Source organism: Megalobrama amblycephala, linkage group LG19 (genome assembly GCF_018812025.1).
Source record: "Megalobrama amblycephala isolate DHTTF-2021 linkage group LG19, ASM1881202v1, whole genome shotgun sequence".
Lineage (NCBI taxonomy): Eukaryota > Metazoa > Chordata > Actinopteri > Cypriniformes > Xenocyprididae > Megalobrama > Megalobrama amblycephala.
Window position 1 is genome coordinate 13,705,238 of NC_063062.1, and position 18,382 is coordinate 13,723,619.

Sequence of the window (18,382 nt, forward strand, 5' to 3'; positions counted from 1 at the left end):
TGCTGTTGTTTTACTACCAAAAATTATGTCACCTCCTAGCAGTTGATGTCATTAAGGTTTTTTTTTATTTTTATTTTTTTTAGTTATAGGGATATTACAAAAGACTAACAGGATAAAAAGTGTCATTAAGGACACAGGGGGAAAACAGAGACATTGATTATTAATTAAAACAATATTTTTAAGAAAAATATTTATCATGTTTTTGTCACAAGATGAAAAATTTAAGCAAGCCAAAGAGGTGATACTATTACAAATCCACTCCTGTGTTTAATCTTGTTCACTGCTGTGATATTGTGATAAAAGACAATTATGATTTTCATTATTTCAAAAATGTGATAAATAAAATGATTAAGTTTGGGGGTCAGTAAGATTTTTAAATCTTTTTGAAAAAAGGATTTTATGCTCAAAGCTGGACTTATTTGATCAAAAATACATATAAACAGTAATATTGTCAAAATATTCTATGTTGAAATCAGCTGTGCTGCTTAATATTTTTGTGGATACCATGATGCACTTTATTCAGATTTCTTTGATGAATAAGATTTTTTTTTTTTTTTTAACTGTCACTATTGATCAAATTAATGCTTAATTGCTAAAAAAAAGTATTAATTTCTTTAAAAATATATTACTTATATACAGAATATAGATTCATGTTTATGTCTGTGTTGGACCAGGTTTTTTCCTTACTTGCAAATAGAGTCGATCTCCTGTGTATCCTCATCTTTTTGGGCACTGACAGAGAGACTGTCTCCCAGGGCAAGCAGACACTGGGCAAACCCTTTATAGATGGAGCTGCACTTCTTTGTGGCTGCAGCAGAACATGGACTGGGAACAAGCACTAGAACAAACAGAGACACACAACAATATAACAGTATTAGTCACCATTTTGTCCCTCATTTAAAGACTCATAAGAGATGAAGATGCAATGAAACACACACACACACACACACACACACACACACACACACACACACACACACACACACACACATATATAAAAAAAAAAAAAAAAAAAAAAAAATATATATATATATATATATATATATATATATATATATATATATATATATATATATATATATATATATATATACATTACAGTCCAAAAGTTTGGAACCACTAAGATTTTTAATGTTTTTAAAAGAAGTTTCGTCTGCTCACCAAGGCTACATTTATTTAATTAAAAATACAGTAAAAACAGTAATATTGTGAAATATTATTACAATTTAAAATAACTGTTTTCTATTTGAATATATTTCACAAAGTAATTTATTCCTGTGATGGCAAAGCTGAATTTTCAGCATCATTACTCCAGTCTTCAGTGTCACATGATCCTTCAGAAATCATTCTAATATGCTGATCTGCTGCTCAAGAAACATTTAATGTGTACAATTGTACAAAATATTTGTGTACAATATTTTTTTTCAGGATTATTTGATGAATAGAAAGTTCAAAAGAACAGTGTTTATCTGAAATCTAATCTTTTGTAACATTATAAATGTCTTTACTGCCACTTTTGATTGATTTAATGCATCCTTGCTGAATAAAAGTATTCATTTCTTTAATTTCTTTTCAAAAAAATAAAAATAAAAATTCTTACTGACCCCAAACTTTTGAACGGTAGTGTATAATGCTACAGAAGCTTTGTATTTCAGATAAATGCTGTTCTTTTGAACTTTCTATTCATCAAGGAATCCTGAAAAAAAAGTACACAACTGTTTTCAACATTGAAAATAATCATAAATGTTTATTGAGCAGCAGATCAGCATATTAGAATGATTTCTGAAGGATCATGTGACACTGAAGACTGGAGTAACGATGCTGAAAATTCAGCTTTGCATCACAGGAATAAATTACTTTGTCAAATATATTTAAATAGTACACAGTTATTTTAAATTGTAATAATATTTCACAATATTACTGTTTTTTACTGTATTTTTAATTAAATAAATGTAGCCTTGGTGAGCAGACGAAACTTCTTTTAAAAACATTAAAAATTTTAGTGGTTCCAAACTTTTGGACTGTACTGTATATATATATATATATATATATATATATATATATATATATATATATATATATATATATATATATATACTCTCCAATGATTATGCAAAAAAACACCTACAGAAATGTGTCAGGCTGCAAAATTCTTAGTCATTTTTCATTCATTCAAAATTCATTTAAAAAATAAATTCAGTAATGTTAGCATGGGGAATCTGACCACAATGCACAGAACAATAACCTTCAAGATGTAACTTAGCCCAAGAATAAGAATAAAAGTATTTTCTCATTTCAGGTTGACAAGCCTTCCAGTCTGTTATGGTTCATTTATTTCCAAAAGCTCAAATATGAAATAGATTTCCTTAAAAAAAAAAATACACCCATTCCCCAAAACATAGACAAGTTCATCAACAGATCAGCAGGGTGACATTGAATGGCTTTCACTACATCCTTTACAGACCCGAAGAAAAACACTCGCAGCACACAAAAGCCTTCAGTGTTAGATTTGTGTGGTTCTTGGTTATTTGTAAATTGATAAAAAGTATATTTCTATGTTTCATTGTTAGAACAGAACACAGGATAATACATCTCTAACCTTGAAGATATGGGAGAAAAATTCAATAGGAATACTCTGAGCTTTCATGTGTTGGGAGCTCCAGCTAAAGCGTCAAATAGACCCGTACCAAAGTTTGTTTCTCTGTGCATGTGCCAGTGTTCTCCCATCCATTGCTCCTTGATGTCTCTCAATCTCTATAGCCTATACCTATTGACAATAAAACCACATATGGAAGTTACAGTGAACCTTAGTGAGATATGCAGGAGGATCTTAATTGGGTCAGACAGCAAATCACCAGCACTCCCCTAATTCCCTTGAGGAAATGAATGATTAATATTTGATAGGAGAGAGTTTTCTCTCTCTTTCTCTTCCCACACTGCTGCAAACCTATTGATTTCCAGCTATGTTTTTGCAGTGAGGTCTGAGGATTATTGGTTTCACTCATCCCCATCAACATTTAATGAAGATATGGAGAAGGAGAGAAAATCAAGTCATACATTAGAGGAGGATAAGACAAACTCTTTCACAGTCACTGAGGTGCTGCACGTAAATGGAAATGACTGAAGAAATCAGAAATATCGAAGTGCTTTTAAAAATGCCAAGGGGAAATTCAGATAACTGTCAATCAGTAATAAAAGACTCAATACCAATACTAAAATTATAAGAGATGATGTAAAGAAAGCCGGCCACTATCGCAAAAAAAAAATATAATAAATAGTTTATCCTGCTGTCAAGGTTACTACCTAAACAGATAAATACGTGGACATGATGACGTATTGCTTTAAGTTTAAATGAATTAATATTTTTCCCTGTATATTTTCTGAAAGCTTACACTAAAAATAGTCCATTACAATGTACAAAAATTGGCCCAACAAAAAGACAAACAGTGTAATATAGACACATGGTGCTGAATTTGAACATACTGAGTACTGTGAGTATTAGGAATAATCATACCACTGAATGATGCAACTGGATTGACCAATCAGAATCAAGTATTCCAGAGAGCCGCACTACGCCACTATGGCAAGCCGTTTTTACTTTTATTCATTCTCAGAATATGAACTCTTGATATACATTTCCACTAGTAACAATGTTAATTCTTGATATCAACAATTCAATTTTTACTAGTTAAAATGCTAATTTCTGACATCAAGAATTACATTTCCACTAGTAAAAACTAGAATTCTTGATATCTGTAATTGTATTTTCACTTGTGAAATGTCACCATAGGCTGCCATTCAAATTCAATTCAAGAATTGATTTCTTAGTTGAAAGTCCAATTTCACATATCAGAAATACAATTCTTACTAGTAAAAATCATAATTTTTTGATATCATTAATTACTTTGTTACTAGTGTAAATATATTTTTGATATCAACAATTGAATTGCTACTGGTAACAATGTTAATTTTTGATATCAATAATTTGATTGTCACTAGTGACAATGTTAGTTTCTGATATCATGAATGTGATTGTTACTAGTAAGAAAGCCATTTTAGATAACTGAAATTATATTGATATCAGAAATACATTTTCAGACATCGAAAATTAACATTTTTTGTACTAGTAGCAATTCAATTGAATTCAAATGAAAACCATTTTTTACTAGTAGGCCTAACAATGTAATTATTGATATCAAAAATTATGATTTGTACTAGTATTGTATTTCTGATATGTGAAATTGGAATTTCAACTAGAAAGAAATCCATTCTTGATATCAACAATTGAATTTGAGTGACATTTAACTAGTGGAAATGTAATTCTTGATATCAAAAATTAGCATTTTAACTAGTGAAAACTAAATTGTTGATATCAAGAATTAAAATTGTTATTAGTGTAAATATAACATATCCTGAGAATGAATAAAGTCAAAACAGCTTGCCATGTGCCAAGTATGTGTATACACACACACACACGTGGATAGGTCAGCCGCATCATTCATATATATATATATATATATATATATATATATATATATATATATATATATATATATATACACACAATTTATCATTCATATATATATATATATATATATATATATATATGAATGATAAATTGATAAATGAGGGTGAGTAAATGATAAAAGAATGATCATTTTTTAATTGGTTAACAAGAAAACACTTCTATTATTACTGATGTTGTGTAATCCTATATATATATATATATATACACACATACATACACTTGGATAGGTCAGTCGCATCATTCATATATATATTCATATACATATATATATATATATTAGTTAACACATTATTAAAATCAAAAGTTCTATCTGTTAATATTATTTAATGGAAATAAACAAATAATGAACAGCTCCATTATTATTAACACTTTATTAACACTAACAGAGATTAATAAATAACGTAACAAATGTATTGCTCATTGTTAGTTTACTGCTCAATGTTATTTAATGCATCAACTAACGTAATGTTGAACCATTCCAGAAAAACTGACATGCAGTAAAGACTACACCACATACAAACAACAAAACTGAGCAGCCTGGGAAGAAAAAGAAATCACCTAAGAAGTGGATATGCCCCAAAAAGTCTCATCGGATCAAAACGGAGGCAAAAGCGTACAGGGTCCAATTACATATCTCTGAATTTGTATCTCTGGCCGATGCTCAAGCGGATTGAAGAGTATTCTGAACTACTGCCTGCATTAGTAATGTTATTACTGATGTTGTGTAATCCAAGCTCTGATATATCTGAGTGCTGTCCACCCACACACAGCGTGATCTGGCCTGGCCCATTCAGCTCAGTGAGCCGTTATGACCTAGGCGGCAGACACAGGGCTTATTTGAACCACAACATTAATTTTTAATCTGTGGTGCCAGAGATCCACGGGGAGTCCGTGGGGTCCTTGAATAAATAAATTATATAAAACAGGGCACTTGCATGAGAGGGGACTGCAGAGGGGGAATCAGATAGAAAAGAGAATCTGAGAAAGATGAACTATGAAAATGAAAGACAAATTGAATGTTCTGGTCTAACACTATGCCCAATATGAATCATAATATGAATGATTCTGCTAATATGAATCATTTAAAAGAATAAAATAATAAAATATATTCATACAAAATAAATTATATTTATATAAAATTTCTATTTTATATTAATAATTACATTCTTATAAAATATACTCTAAAATAAATTAATAAAATAAAAGAAATAGCAGCAGTATTGTCTAAATATGCAATTACAAGAAATGTTTAAGGTCTCTCCAAAGCTGCAAAATTCATTTAATATACTCTGTTCTCCAAGAGAGAACACGATTACCATTTTAAAGCACATTACACTTTATGCGATATGAATAGTTCACTCTATTTGTAGAAATCACCATAGATTACAATACAGGTACTCAGACCATTACACAATTCATGATGAAGCATTGTAACATCATCCTTATAAGGAGCATGTTATGAAACCTTGAAACAAAAACGTCATAATAAATAATGTGGTACGTTAAGCATCATGGAGTGCTTAGAGCAAAACAGTTGCATAATTTCCTGTCCCTTGTGTGATTCAGACACAATGAGCTAGAAAAACAGCGCTATCTATCTATCTATCTATCTAGACAGACTTCAAACCTTAAATTAATTACAGACTTAAAGATGCTGAATTCAGATGACCTCTGGAGCATGAGATGGGCAAGTGATGATGGAGCTGTAGGCCACATACGTGCCCATCTCCTATTCATGAGGGTGAATATGCAAGCTTTATCCAGACCAGTGCTGAGCAGGCACATTTGCTGCTGAGCTTTGCTACACGTGGCTCTTGCAGACATCCCATGGGGAGCACATCAAAATAAATGAAAACCATTTTTATTTGTCAGTTTCTGAAGATTTGCATTCACAAACACAGTGGTGCATGTAAATAAGGTTCAGTGGTGTGAGCAGACATGCAGGCAAGTTGCCAAAGTATTTTCATTTAGGGTGTATGTGCAATTTGTGGATCAAATCCATGTGGAAAACTCAATACACAAACATCAAAAAAGGAATTTTATATATATATATATATATCTATCATGACAACTCTCGGAAGAGTTTAGGATGGTAATGGATATGAAAATGTTAGTGTATTTGGTCTTATATCTGCTATGCTGCTGCTGCTGCAGAGCAAGTACAGAGACTTGCTAATGGCAATACATACATAGACACGCTGCTATGCATACCAATAGTACGAGTTTGTAATCTCATAGAATATATACACCAAAATGAGTTTTGGCGTGCTTATGGTACGCATTTTATGGCGTGTATATGATACGCTCTTGGGTAGGATGGGGGTGGGGGTTTCGTGCGTATCATATTCACGCGAAAAACTGCGTACCATAAGCACGCCAAAATGAGTTTTGGCGTATATATTCTACGAGATTACAAACTCGTACTATTGATACGCATTTTCGTGTGATCGGGCTCGCATGTCACACATGCTGCTGCCGCACAAAAAGCATATATGAAATTATGATTGGGGCTAAAAGCATGTTCATTTTTTTGCCGGAACGGATAAATGTGAATATGGTAGGTTTTTATGACGCTGGTTTTATATGAATCACTGCAGTTCTGATTTGAATTTTTTGGTGAGTGGTGCTAAAAGTGTAGTGCTCCATTATTTTTTAAAATAATGTACCACCAACACTACACCTAAACCTACCCGATAGCGTTAACAAAAGCAAATGTGCTGTTTTAGCTTGTTTTGATCTCTCATCTTGAAGCTCTTTTACCGTGACTTTACCCAAGGCTTCCTCGTCCTAAGCCCAACTCTGTATCGGCTAAGCTACCGAGCAAGCTTGTTATGTCAGAATAGTGAAACATATGGAGCTGGTTAACCGATTCAAAGTCCAAAATATATTTGCTTACAAATCGTACACTTTGGTAAAAAGCGAAGTCATAACATTATATTGTGTAATCTGACCCTGTAATCATAACTGTGTATGAAAACGATTAAAAGCGCTTGCTGTTTTACTACTTCTAGTGTTCATTTCTGTTGGAAACTGCAGTGATATGTATGTATTGGTACGCATTTTTGTGACTCGCAAAAACGTTCCCACAGATACGTCTTTCCATGAGACCAGGTTGGAAATTATCCGTAGCAGATCTATACAGGTGGAGCTGGGGAAAGTGGAACTTTGAAAATGTGCTGCAAACTTCTACAGCAAACATTGACCAACTATTTAAATGTTGAGCAGCAAGCTCATTGGCTACAGCTACAAGCTTGATTACTGTACTTAAGTATTATTTTTGGGTATTTTTACTTTACTTGAGTACATTTAAAAATCAATACTTTTACTTTTACTTGATTACATTTTTTGAGAAAAAAGAGTACTTTTTACTCCTTACAATTTTATTTACAGTCAAAAAGTACTTATTTTTTGGAGATCACTTCATTCTATTTTCTTTTGCTATTACCAAACCAGTTGAATTGTGCTGATGACCAGTTTAATTTAAAGGTTATTTATTCAATGAGATTCATTTTCACATTCCATGAAATTGGTCAGTCATGTTCATTGGTCCTTTGGAAGTGACGTCATGTTGCATCAATTACCACAATGCACAGCACCTTGACCTCAAAGAATATACACTAACAAGAAGCGACACTCAACAGAATGTTCCATTGCAACACCTGCGCCAGCAGCGGCCTTGTATTTCCGCCATTTTGGGGTGAAGGCGACTTGGCAGTCCACTAGTTTCTATGGCAATATCAGCTGCTTTGTTAAAAAAAAAAAAAAAAAACTTTTTCACAAAACCTTTTTGCTCTCAGTCAGTTTGGGTTAAAACTCTTTAAAAGATCTAGTATTAGTATTAGACTTATAAACACTGAATTAATACCGACATATGAAATTAAATTATGACATGCATCAGAAAAATTGAGAATGTTGGACAATAAATATACGAATATAACAGCTTGATTTTGCAGTGTTGTCTAATGTCCATTGAAGCAAAAGTGGGAATTATGCGATAATGGACACAGCAGATCATAAGATCATCATGTTTGTAGCGTGATCCATTAAAACGTACAATATAGCTTATTTCAATTAAGATCTAGATATTATTATTATTACTCCACTAGGTCTGAAATATATTGTTCACTGCAAACATGATGATCTTAAATTAATTAATTATTAATTTACTATTAATAAATGTGTTTCATAAAGTTTCATAAAATGGAAATGCTCAATAAAGTAGGCTAACTACGTTACCTCAGATGGATGAATGGTTGGATTCCACAACTGGTAAAATAAAACGTATATAAGACAATACAGCATTTACTGTAGGAGCCATACAATTTACTGGTGACTTAATTTAAAAAAAACTGTTCTAATGTGCTTCTGATTTGGCAGTGAAATTCAAAGATTTTGGGTGCGTAAGATGTGAAGGATTCAATGGTCCAGTTAATATTTTCACCCCATAATGGCGGCCGCGCTACCGGAGCGCCATCTAGTGACTGTTGCCTAAAAAGTATCAGAGTGTCGCCTCTTGGGTTCTATACTCTTTGTTGATCTGGAAATTACAGTGGGTACGGAAAGTATTCAGACCCCCTTAAATTTTTCACTCTTTGTTATATTGCAGCCATTTGCTAAAATCATTTAAGTTAATTTTTTTCCTCATTAATGTACACACAGCACCCCATATTGACAGAAAAACACAGAATTGTTGACATTTTTGCAGATTTATTAAAAAAGAAAAACTGAAATATCACATGGTCCTAAGTATTCAGACCCTTTGCCGTGACACTCATATATTTAACTCAGGTGCTGTCCATTTCTTCTGATCATCCTTGAGATGGTTCTACACCTTCATTTGAGTCCAGCTGTGTTTGATTATACTGATTGGACTTGATTAGGAAAGCCACACACCTGTCTATATAAGACCTTACAGCTCACAGTGCATGTCAGAGCAAATGAGAATCATGAAGTCAAAGGAACTGCCTGAAGAGCTCAGAGACAGAATTGTGGCAAGGCACAGATCTGGCCAAGGTTACAAAAAAAGGTTCCTAAGAGCACAGTGGCCTCCATAATCCTTAAATGGAAGAAGTTTAGGATGACCTGAACCCTTCCTAGAGCTGGCCGTCCGGCCAAACTGAGCTATCGGGGGAGAAGAGCCTTGGTGAGAGAGGTAAAGAAGAACCCAAAGATCACTGTTACTGAGCTCCAGAGATGCAGTCGGAGATGGGAGAAAGTTGTAGAAAGTCAACCATCACTGCAGCCCTCCACCAGTCGGGGCTTTATGGCAGAGTGGCCCGACGGAAGCCTCTCCTCAGTGCAAGACACATGAAAGCCTGCATGGAGTCTGCTAAAAAACACCTGAAGGACTCCAAGATGGTGAGAAATAAGATTCTCTGGTCTGATGAGACCAAGATAGAAGTTTTTGGCCTTAATTCTAAGCGGTATGTGTGGAGAAAACCAGGCACTGCTCATCACCTGTCCAGTACAGTCCCAACAGTGAAGCATGGTGGTGGCAGCATCATGCTGTGGGGGTGTTTTTCAGCTGCAGGGACAGGACGACTGGTTGCAATCGAGGGAAAGATGAATGCGGCCAAGTACAGGGATATCCTGGATGAAAACCTTCTCCAGAGTGCTCAGGACCTCAGACTGGGCCAAAGGTTTACCTTCCAGCAAGAAAATGACCCTAAGCACACAGCTAAAATAACGAAGGAGTGGCTTCACAACAACTCCGTGACTGTTCTTGAACAGCCCAGCCAGAGCCCTGACTTAAACCCAATTGAGCATCTCTGGAGAGACCTAAAAATGGCTGTCCACCAACGTTTACCATCCAACCTGACAGAACTGGAGAGGATCTGCAAGGAGGAATGGCAGAGGATCCCCAAATCCAGGTGTGAAAAACTTGTTGCATCTTTCCCAAAAAGACTCATGGCTGTATTAGATCAAAAGGGTGCTTTTACTAAATACTGAGCAAAGGGTCTGAATACTTAGGACCAATTTCAGTTTTTCTTTTTTAATAAATCTGCAAAAATGTCAACAATTCTATGTTTTTCTGTCAATATGGGGTGCTGTGTGTACATTAATGAGGAAAAAAACTTAAATGATTTTAGCAAATGGCTGCAATATAACAAAGAGTGAAAAATTTAAGGGTGTCTGAGTACTTTCCATACCCACTGTATAACAGTCAGTGGAAGAAAATGAAGGAAGTCAAAAATCAGCCACAGAGTCAAGAGCACCCATGGCCAACAGATCATCTGATGATGAAGATTTTTTCACTTCTTTGAAACAGACAACACATGAAGCCAGCAAAGAGTTGGATGGATATCTGGCCCAGTGTTTCAGGCACTGCAGGATTGATTTTTAGCCCCAAAAGAGCTAGACTTGACACTCACAATTTTGAAAATCAGCTTCTGCTCAAGTTAAATCCAAGGTTTTGCAACTTTGAGTAGCATGTTGCATACTGGCATTAGGTAGTAATCTTATAGTTTGATAATTAAATACAATTAAACACAAACACTTCTAAAGGAGGATAAAACTTTGTATGTGGTTCATTCACTTCATGTTTTTAGAGATTAAAAGCTTAAACAAGAATCTCTAGTTTTCGTTCTTGCTGTTACTTTTACTTTTTTAATACTCAAGTACAATTTTAATGTAGTACTTTTTTACTTTTACTCAAGTATGATTCTGGCCAGATACTTTTACTTTTAATTGAGTAAAATTTTCACTCAGTACTTGTACTTTCACTTGAGTAACATTTTTGAGTACTTTTTACACCTCTGCATATAGGGCCTCCTTTAGCCCGCAAAACAGCGCCGAGGAATTCATTCGATTGAGTCTTCTGGGGTATCTGGTACCACAATGTCAACAGCAGGTCCTCCAGTTCTGTACATTGTGGGGTGGTGGTGATGTAGCGTGAACCCGCTTTTCCAAGTCGAACCACAAATGTTTGATTGGGTTCATGTCAGGCCAAGACATTAACAGAAATTCACCGTAATGTTCCTCAAACCACTCCTTGATGATTCTTCCAGTATGGCATGGCGCATTATCCTGGTGGTAAAAGGCTATCACCGGCAGGGAACACAGTTGCCATGAATGGATTCACTTGGTCTGCAACAATGTTCAGATAACAGCTGTCAGGGATTGTGCTATTGGGGTAATGGAGCCTAAAGTGTCCAAAGAAAACCGCTGCCTGCCTGTGTCCGCCCAACAGTGCATTCAGGTGCCATAGCCTTTGTTGGTAATCGGTGTATCCGCACTCAGCCATCGACTTGATGCACCAGGAATCTTGATTCATCAGACCAGGCCACTTTCTACCAATCATACACGGTCCAATCTTGATGATGTTTTGTCCATTTCATGAGTTTTTGGTGATGGTGTGCGGTGAGGATGGGGACCTGACTGGGTCGTCGGCTACACAGGCCCATACGCAGAAGCTTGCGATGAACTGTGCTGTGACACATTGCCCTGGTCACCACTGTTGTAGCTGCTGGTGATTTGTCGCACTGTGGCCCTGCAGTCACTGTGAACAATGTGCAACAGTCTCCGCTCCCTTCTGGCATCAATGAGCTACAGGCAACACACTGCTGGATGACGGTTTGTATATCAGTTTGTATAAAGGGAATGTAAGAATCAGAATCAGTGATCATTTATAACTGGGTTTTTTTGGGTGAGGGGGTGACAAAGATACACATGTGTATATATTTTCCCCAACAAAAAAATAAAATAAAGACTCATCATACTAGAGGTATCAGGATAAAGCTCTGGAAGACAGGTAACACTGATTCTTTGTGTGATGTAAGAGACTGCACTGGGCAGAACTCATTAAGACTTTACCTTAGTGCCTGCTGGGAGCAGAGCTTAATCAAAAGCACCAGTAGCAAGACTGCAGACAGACACTTCATTATATACAGAGTGTATGGGTGGTTATATATTTAGGGGTACATCTGACATCAAATGTATATAGGATATAGAAATACACTTGTATTGTCTGAAGTAATTTAAGGCAGGACACTACAGGTGAAAAGCGTAAACATTTTAACTAATACATATCACCATACTTCCCCAAGTTGATTAATCACAATACATAAACACATCTGAGTTGTATGCAAGTTTTCTCAAATGTTATGTTTATATGTAAATGAGACATTATCTAATTAAATATGCACTACTTTGCATACCTTTTCAGAACATAAATCAGAACATTATAAAGCCAGGTTCAAAATTCTTGTCTCATTTTGTTGACATATTACAGTTAAAGGTTTTTACAGAGCGGATTTTGGATATCTCTTTTTATCACTCTATAAATACTGAAAATACTGTCAACAGCCAAAAATAAATCACAATTTTTAGGAATAAAAGTTAAAGGGACAATATGTACATTTTCGCCACTAGAGGTCCCTTATTCAAAACAAAGGCGTAGGTTGATGACGCCTCGCTTCTTCCGGTCAAGTGTATGTGGGGTTAAACAGCGCTGTTTATCATATTAGATACATTTGTGTAATGAAAGTTGTTATAGTGCTTCTCTGCGTTCACTTGGCGGCTACTATGAGACACTTGTCGCACACTGCAGTGAGCTAGATCGTCATTAGGCATGGTAAAACATGGTACTCGCTGTAAATCAAGAAAACAAGATTTAAACAATAAAAATCACTGTGTTGAGCTATATAACAATTAGTTTTCTGTCAATGAATGTATTTAAACAGTTGTTCACCTGTCTAATAAAACATAATATATTAAAGAGCCTTTGGTGTTTCCTTGGTTTCTACAAAATAAAACCAGAAACGGTATATATAGGCGACGCACGGACACGGTTCGTGTCCTGGTTAAAATTGCTTATTTCTCTGGATTTAAACATTCTTGGAAACATTTGGGATAATGTAAGTACACAACTCAACAAAATATAACATTGTTTCAGTGGTTTTTGGATATTTTAATCCAAAAATCTTACATATTGTGCTTTTAATAAATCAGGTTACTGAAATAAGAAGAAACCCCTCAGTAAAAACCTTCAAAATAGGAATAAAACTGGAAAATTTGGTGTAAGTGCTACTTAAGTGCTACACATGAAAATAAATAAAGTGTAATAAAACAAACACTTATGTATTTTAGAGGTTTTCTTTCCACTGGTCTGAATTCTGAAAGAAGACATGCTAAATAATAAAGTCAAAAAACTCAAAATTGAAGAGTGCATGAAAAAAATGGTTTTAGCAAATCTTTCTGTATGGTACAAATTTAATAAAAGCACCTAAAATAAAACTTACATATTCACAACGTTTCAGTGGGCCACATTAGGCACATGCAGAATACACAACTCAACAGAATGAAAGAACTTTGAGTGCGGGCAGTGCTGCAAAGTTGTTGTTTTTTTTTTTTTTGCTGCACTATGGCAACTTTTTCTATGGTAACTGTGGCCCTCTCTTGCGTAGCATCGTTAGGGGCGACAGGCTAATAAGCCTAGCAGTGACAGCATAGCGTGTGAAAGGCGAGGAGAGCCTCTATTCCCCGAGCTAACTCTAAAACAGGGCTTCCAGTGAAGCCACCTGCAATAGCACAAACAAATTCTGATAATTAGCTCATGCCAGCAAAGTCCCCTTTCCAAGTGATTGGTTAACCTCTCCGGTTTTCCATTCACACCTTCACTCCCAGAACACTGAATGGAGGGAGGCTGCGGGGGATGAGAAGAAGTGCATTTGCCAGCTGTTAATTTCTTTCATGAAACCGAAGGGAAAAAGATGCATAGATATGCACTGTAAATTGAGACAGGAATCTTTTGATATTGGATTTTTGTAGCACATGACGTTAAGAGATGTTGAGAAAACTGAGAGAGAATACAAACTTAATATCTTTAATGAGGATGTAAAATCAAGCCTGGCTCTGTGACATAGCCCGCACTATAGGTGGCTTTCATAGCCCAGGTCATCCTCCAGGTGAGGAGGACTAATTGGAACAAAATGGAGCTCAAAAAGAGGTGTTAGACGAGTTTTCTACTTGTTAGTACAGACCTTATTTTTCTCCTTATTGTGTTCAGTAGCTGCGGCATTGAGTTATATCTACTACAACACCAAAGCTCACTTCGTTTTACTCTTTGTGTGGCATAAGAGCCGCACAACCTAAAAGAAATAAAACCTATTCTTGCAAGCTGGGACGGTGGAAAAAAAGCCAATGGTGGAAAGACGTGTCTTAAAAGGAACCTTTATATTTTGCTCTAATGGATGTTTTTCTCAAGCACATGCCCTCAAATACTCAGAAAGATGTAACACATATAAACATGCGCAATTCCCAGAAGAGTTCACAAAATTTTGAAGGCCCCATGGGACTGCGGTTTCATTTGGAGACGGGAGGAAGTTGGGGAGGGATGAGAGAAAGGAAAGCAGACATCTTTCCCATCGCTAATGTGCTCAACACTGGCTTTGATCACAAAAAGGAGATGCGACTGCCACACAATAACACAATCACTCACACGTGCATTCATGTGTCACTTTAAAAAGTCGAAGGGAGAGTAACTGACCAAATGAGATGAGACCTGCTTTCGATTTTATCTCTTTATTATCTCTCATGGAATAGAGAAGGTACAAGGGTTCATTGATTTTATGTGATAAAATTGAGAGACTCAAAAAAAGGCCTGAAAAAGAGATATCATACTTCCACTGGCATTAATTTGACAGCTGCTATCTGTCCAGAGCAAGGTCACAGATAAACCTACACAGATGGAGGAGCTCCTTCACCGAGACTCTCCCTTAAATGCAGTATAAATTAGATTCAGATTTGGGCTTGGTGGAAGAGCTTAGCTGTAAAGACCCAATTAAAATAATTTCCACATCAAATACAACTTTAATCTGTTAAACCACCACAGCAGCGTTTCAATTAATCTGTCAAATAAAGGAGAAATCTTCTGGTCTGCATTTTACTTTAGGTGTATTGCTATTAAGCATTAGAATTCATTTTACTTCTGTGATGTAATTAATTTCCTAGTGATATTCCACTATAAAACAGGAAGATGGTTGATACCAGATTGGACCAGAGCAGCTAGCTGGGTGTGATCTCCAAAGTTACCTTTTAAGTTTGGGTTTAACAACCTTATTTAATAATAGGTGTGACTCTCGAACTGTCCCGTTCACACAACAGTTTAAATACAGTATCTCAAACCCCTTCTAACAAAAGCCGTAAATAACACCTGTAGTGACTATTACTATAATATTTTAAGTATAATGTTCTAATAATCATTCTAATTTTATGAGAAATGGGAAGTCCACAACTATGGAGTGGTGCAGGTATGACGTCAGAACCCGGAAGTTTAATTCACCGCTGGTTCTTTTGAGATTTTCCTATGGGGTTTTTCAATTTACATGTTTACCTGTGGTAAACATAAGTTGATGATACTTGATACTTTGACGTTTTGTTCTGTAACTGACATAGGCCGGTAAGAGCTGTGCGTGTAAACCTCGCTCTTTAGCCTTACCTTGTTAGACCCGGTTTGAGTCCTGCTTAGAGTGGGCAGTTCGAACAGGAGGGGTTACATTGGTGCCGTGACCCGGGTGGGAGTGTGGTTTAGTGGGGTGAGTGTAACCGACATAGGCCGGTAAGAGCTGTGCATGTAAACCTCACTCCACTGATCTCAAGAGGCGCTCTAGAGACTGCGGTCTTTAGCCTCCTTGTTAGACCTGGTTTGAGTCCTGCTTAGAGTGGGCAGTTCGAACAGGAGGGGATACATTGGTGCCGTGACCCGGGTGGGAGTGCGGTTTAGTGGGGTGAGTGTAACCGACATAGGCCGGTAAGAGCTGTGCATGTAAACCTCACTCCCCTGATCTCAAGAGGCGCTCTAGAGACTGCGGTCTTTAGCCTCCTTGTTAGACCTGGTTTGAGTCCTGCTTAGAGTGGGCAGTTCGAACAGGAGGGGTTACATTGGTGCCGTGACCCGGGTGGGAGTGCGGTTTAGTGGGGTGAGTGTAACCGACATAGGCTGGTAAGAGCTGTACGTGTAAACCTCACTCTTTAGCCTCCTTGTTAGACCCGGTTTGAGTCCTGCTTAGAGTGGGCAGATCGAACAGGAGGGGTTACAATGGTGCCGTGACCCGGGTGGGAGTGCGGTTTAGTGGGGTGAGTGTAACCGACAAAGGCCGGTAAGAGCTGTGCATGTAAACCTCACTCCCCTGATCTCAAGAGGCGCTCTAGAGACTGCGATCTTTAGCCTCCTTGTTAGACCTGGTTTGAGTCCTGCTTAGAGTGGGCAGTTCGAACAGGAGGGGTTACATTGGTGCCGTGACCCGGGTGGGAGTGCGGTTTAGTGGGGTGAGTGTAACCGACATAAGCTGGTAAGAGCTGTGCATGTAAACCTCACTCTTTAGCCTCCTTGTTAGACCCGGTTTGAGTCCTGCTTAAAGTGGGCAGTTCGAACAGGAGGGGTTACAATGGTGCCGTGACCCGGGTGGGAGTGCGGTTTAGTGGGGTGAGTGTAACCGACAAAGGCCGGTAAGAGCTGTGCGTGTAAACCTCACTCCCCTGATCTCAAGAGGCGCTCTAGAGTCTGCGGTCTTTAGCCTCCTTGTTAGAGCGCCCGACTCCCATGCCGGCGTACCTGGGTTCGAGTCGCACTTAGAGTGGGCGGTTTGAACAGGAGGGGTTACATTTTTATAACATACACTGCACACACTCACACCCCAAGTGGTCTTATCTACCCTGTTGAAAAAAACAGAATATGTTGGTTAGGTATGTGGTATGTATTAGGTATGTATTTGAAGCATGGCAGCTGGTTTATGCTGTTCCTTAGTTGGTCATGAGCTGGTTTAAGCTGGTTAATCAACTAGCTCCAGCTCAGGACCAGCTTAAACCAGCTCAAACCAGCTGCCATGCTTCAAAACATACCTATCCAGCATATGCTGTTTTTTTCAACAGGGTAGTTACTCATTAAAATTTACGTTTTCAAAAATGAACATAACTGCTTCAAAATTCATGTTTTTGCTATGGGTGTGTGTAATTTACTTTGTAGAAGAAAACGTCAAAGTATAGTCAAGTAATGTTCACCACAGGCTTTATTTTTCATATACTGTAAATCTAACCCATTATAAAACCCCATATGAAAATCTTGAAGGAACCAGCGGTAAATTAGTCTTCCGGGTTCTGATGTCATACCTGCACCACTTTATAGAGTGGGGGAACTATGACGCATTTTTGTAGGGCAAAACCCTGAAGCGATTTTTTAGCACTTCCGGTTCCATCGTCCCAAAGTCAGTGGGTATTTTGAATGGGTTTTTTGTTAAATGGCTGAAATAAGGTCCGTGGTTAACACAAACTCAAGATACTTTCACGTTTTATTCTAAGACATAAAATGTCTAGTACCAAAATATCTCCCGTGATTTTTTAAAGGTGCCCTAGAATTAAAAATTGAATTTATCTTGGCATAGTTGAATAACAAGAGTTCAGTACATGGAAAAGACATACAGTGAGTTTCAAACTCCATTGTTTCCTCCTTCTTATATAAATCTCATTTGTTTAAAAGATCTCAGAAGAACTGGCGAATCTCAACGTAACACTGACTGTTACGTAACAGTCGGGATCATTAATATGTACGCCCCCAATATTTGCATATGCCAGCCCATGTTCAAGGCATTACACAAGGGCAGGACGTCTGGATCTGTGCACAGCTGAATCATCAGACTAGGTAAGCAAGCAAGAACAATAGCAAAAAATGGCAGATGGAGCAATAATAACTGACATGATCCATGATTACATGATATTTTTAGTGATATTTGTAAACTGTCTTTCTAAATGTTTCGTTAGCATGTTGCTAATGTACTGTTAAATGTGGTTAAAGTTACCATTGTTTCTTATTGTATTCACAGAGACAAGAGCCGTTGTTATTTTCATTATTAAACACTT

At 36.8% G+C, this 18,382-nt stretch overlaps 1 protein-coding gene across 1 annotated transcript in view; it reads right to left on the reverse strand.

The window, feature by feature from the left end:
* Positions 1-18,382, reverse strand: part of nrn1la (neuritin 1-like a) — a 45,567-nt gene that overhangs the window by 5,701 nt on the left and 21,484 nt on the right. The window contains exon 2 of the mRNA XM_048169195.1: positions 688-838. Within this exon, the coding sequence (XP_048025152.1) occupies positions 688-838 (151 nt within the window). The remainder of the gene's footprint in view (positions 1-687; positions 839-18,382) is intronic.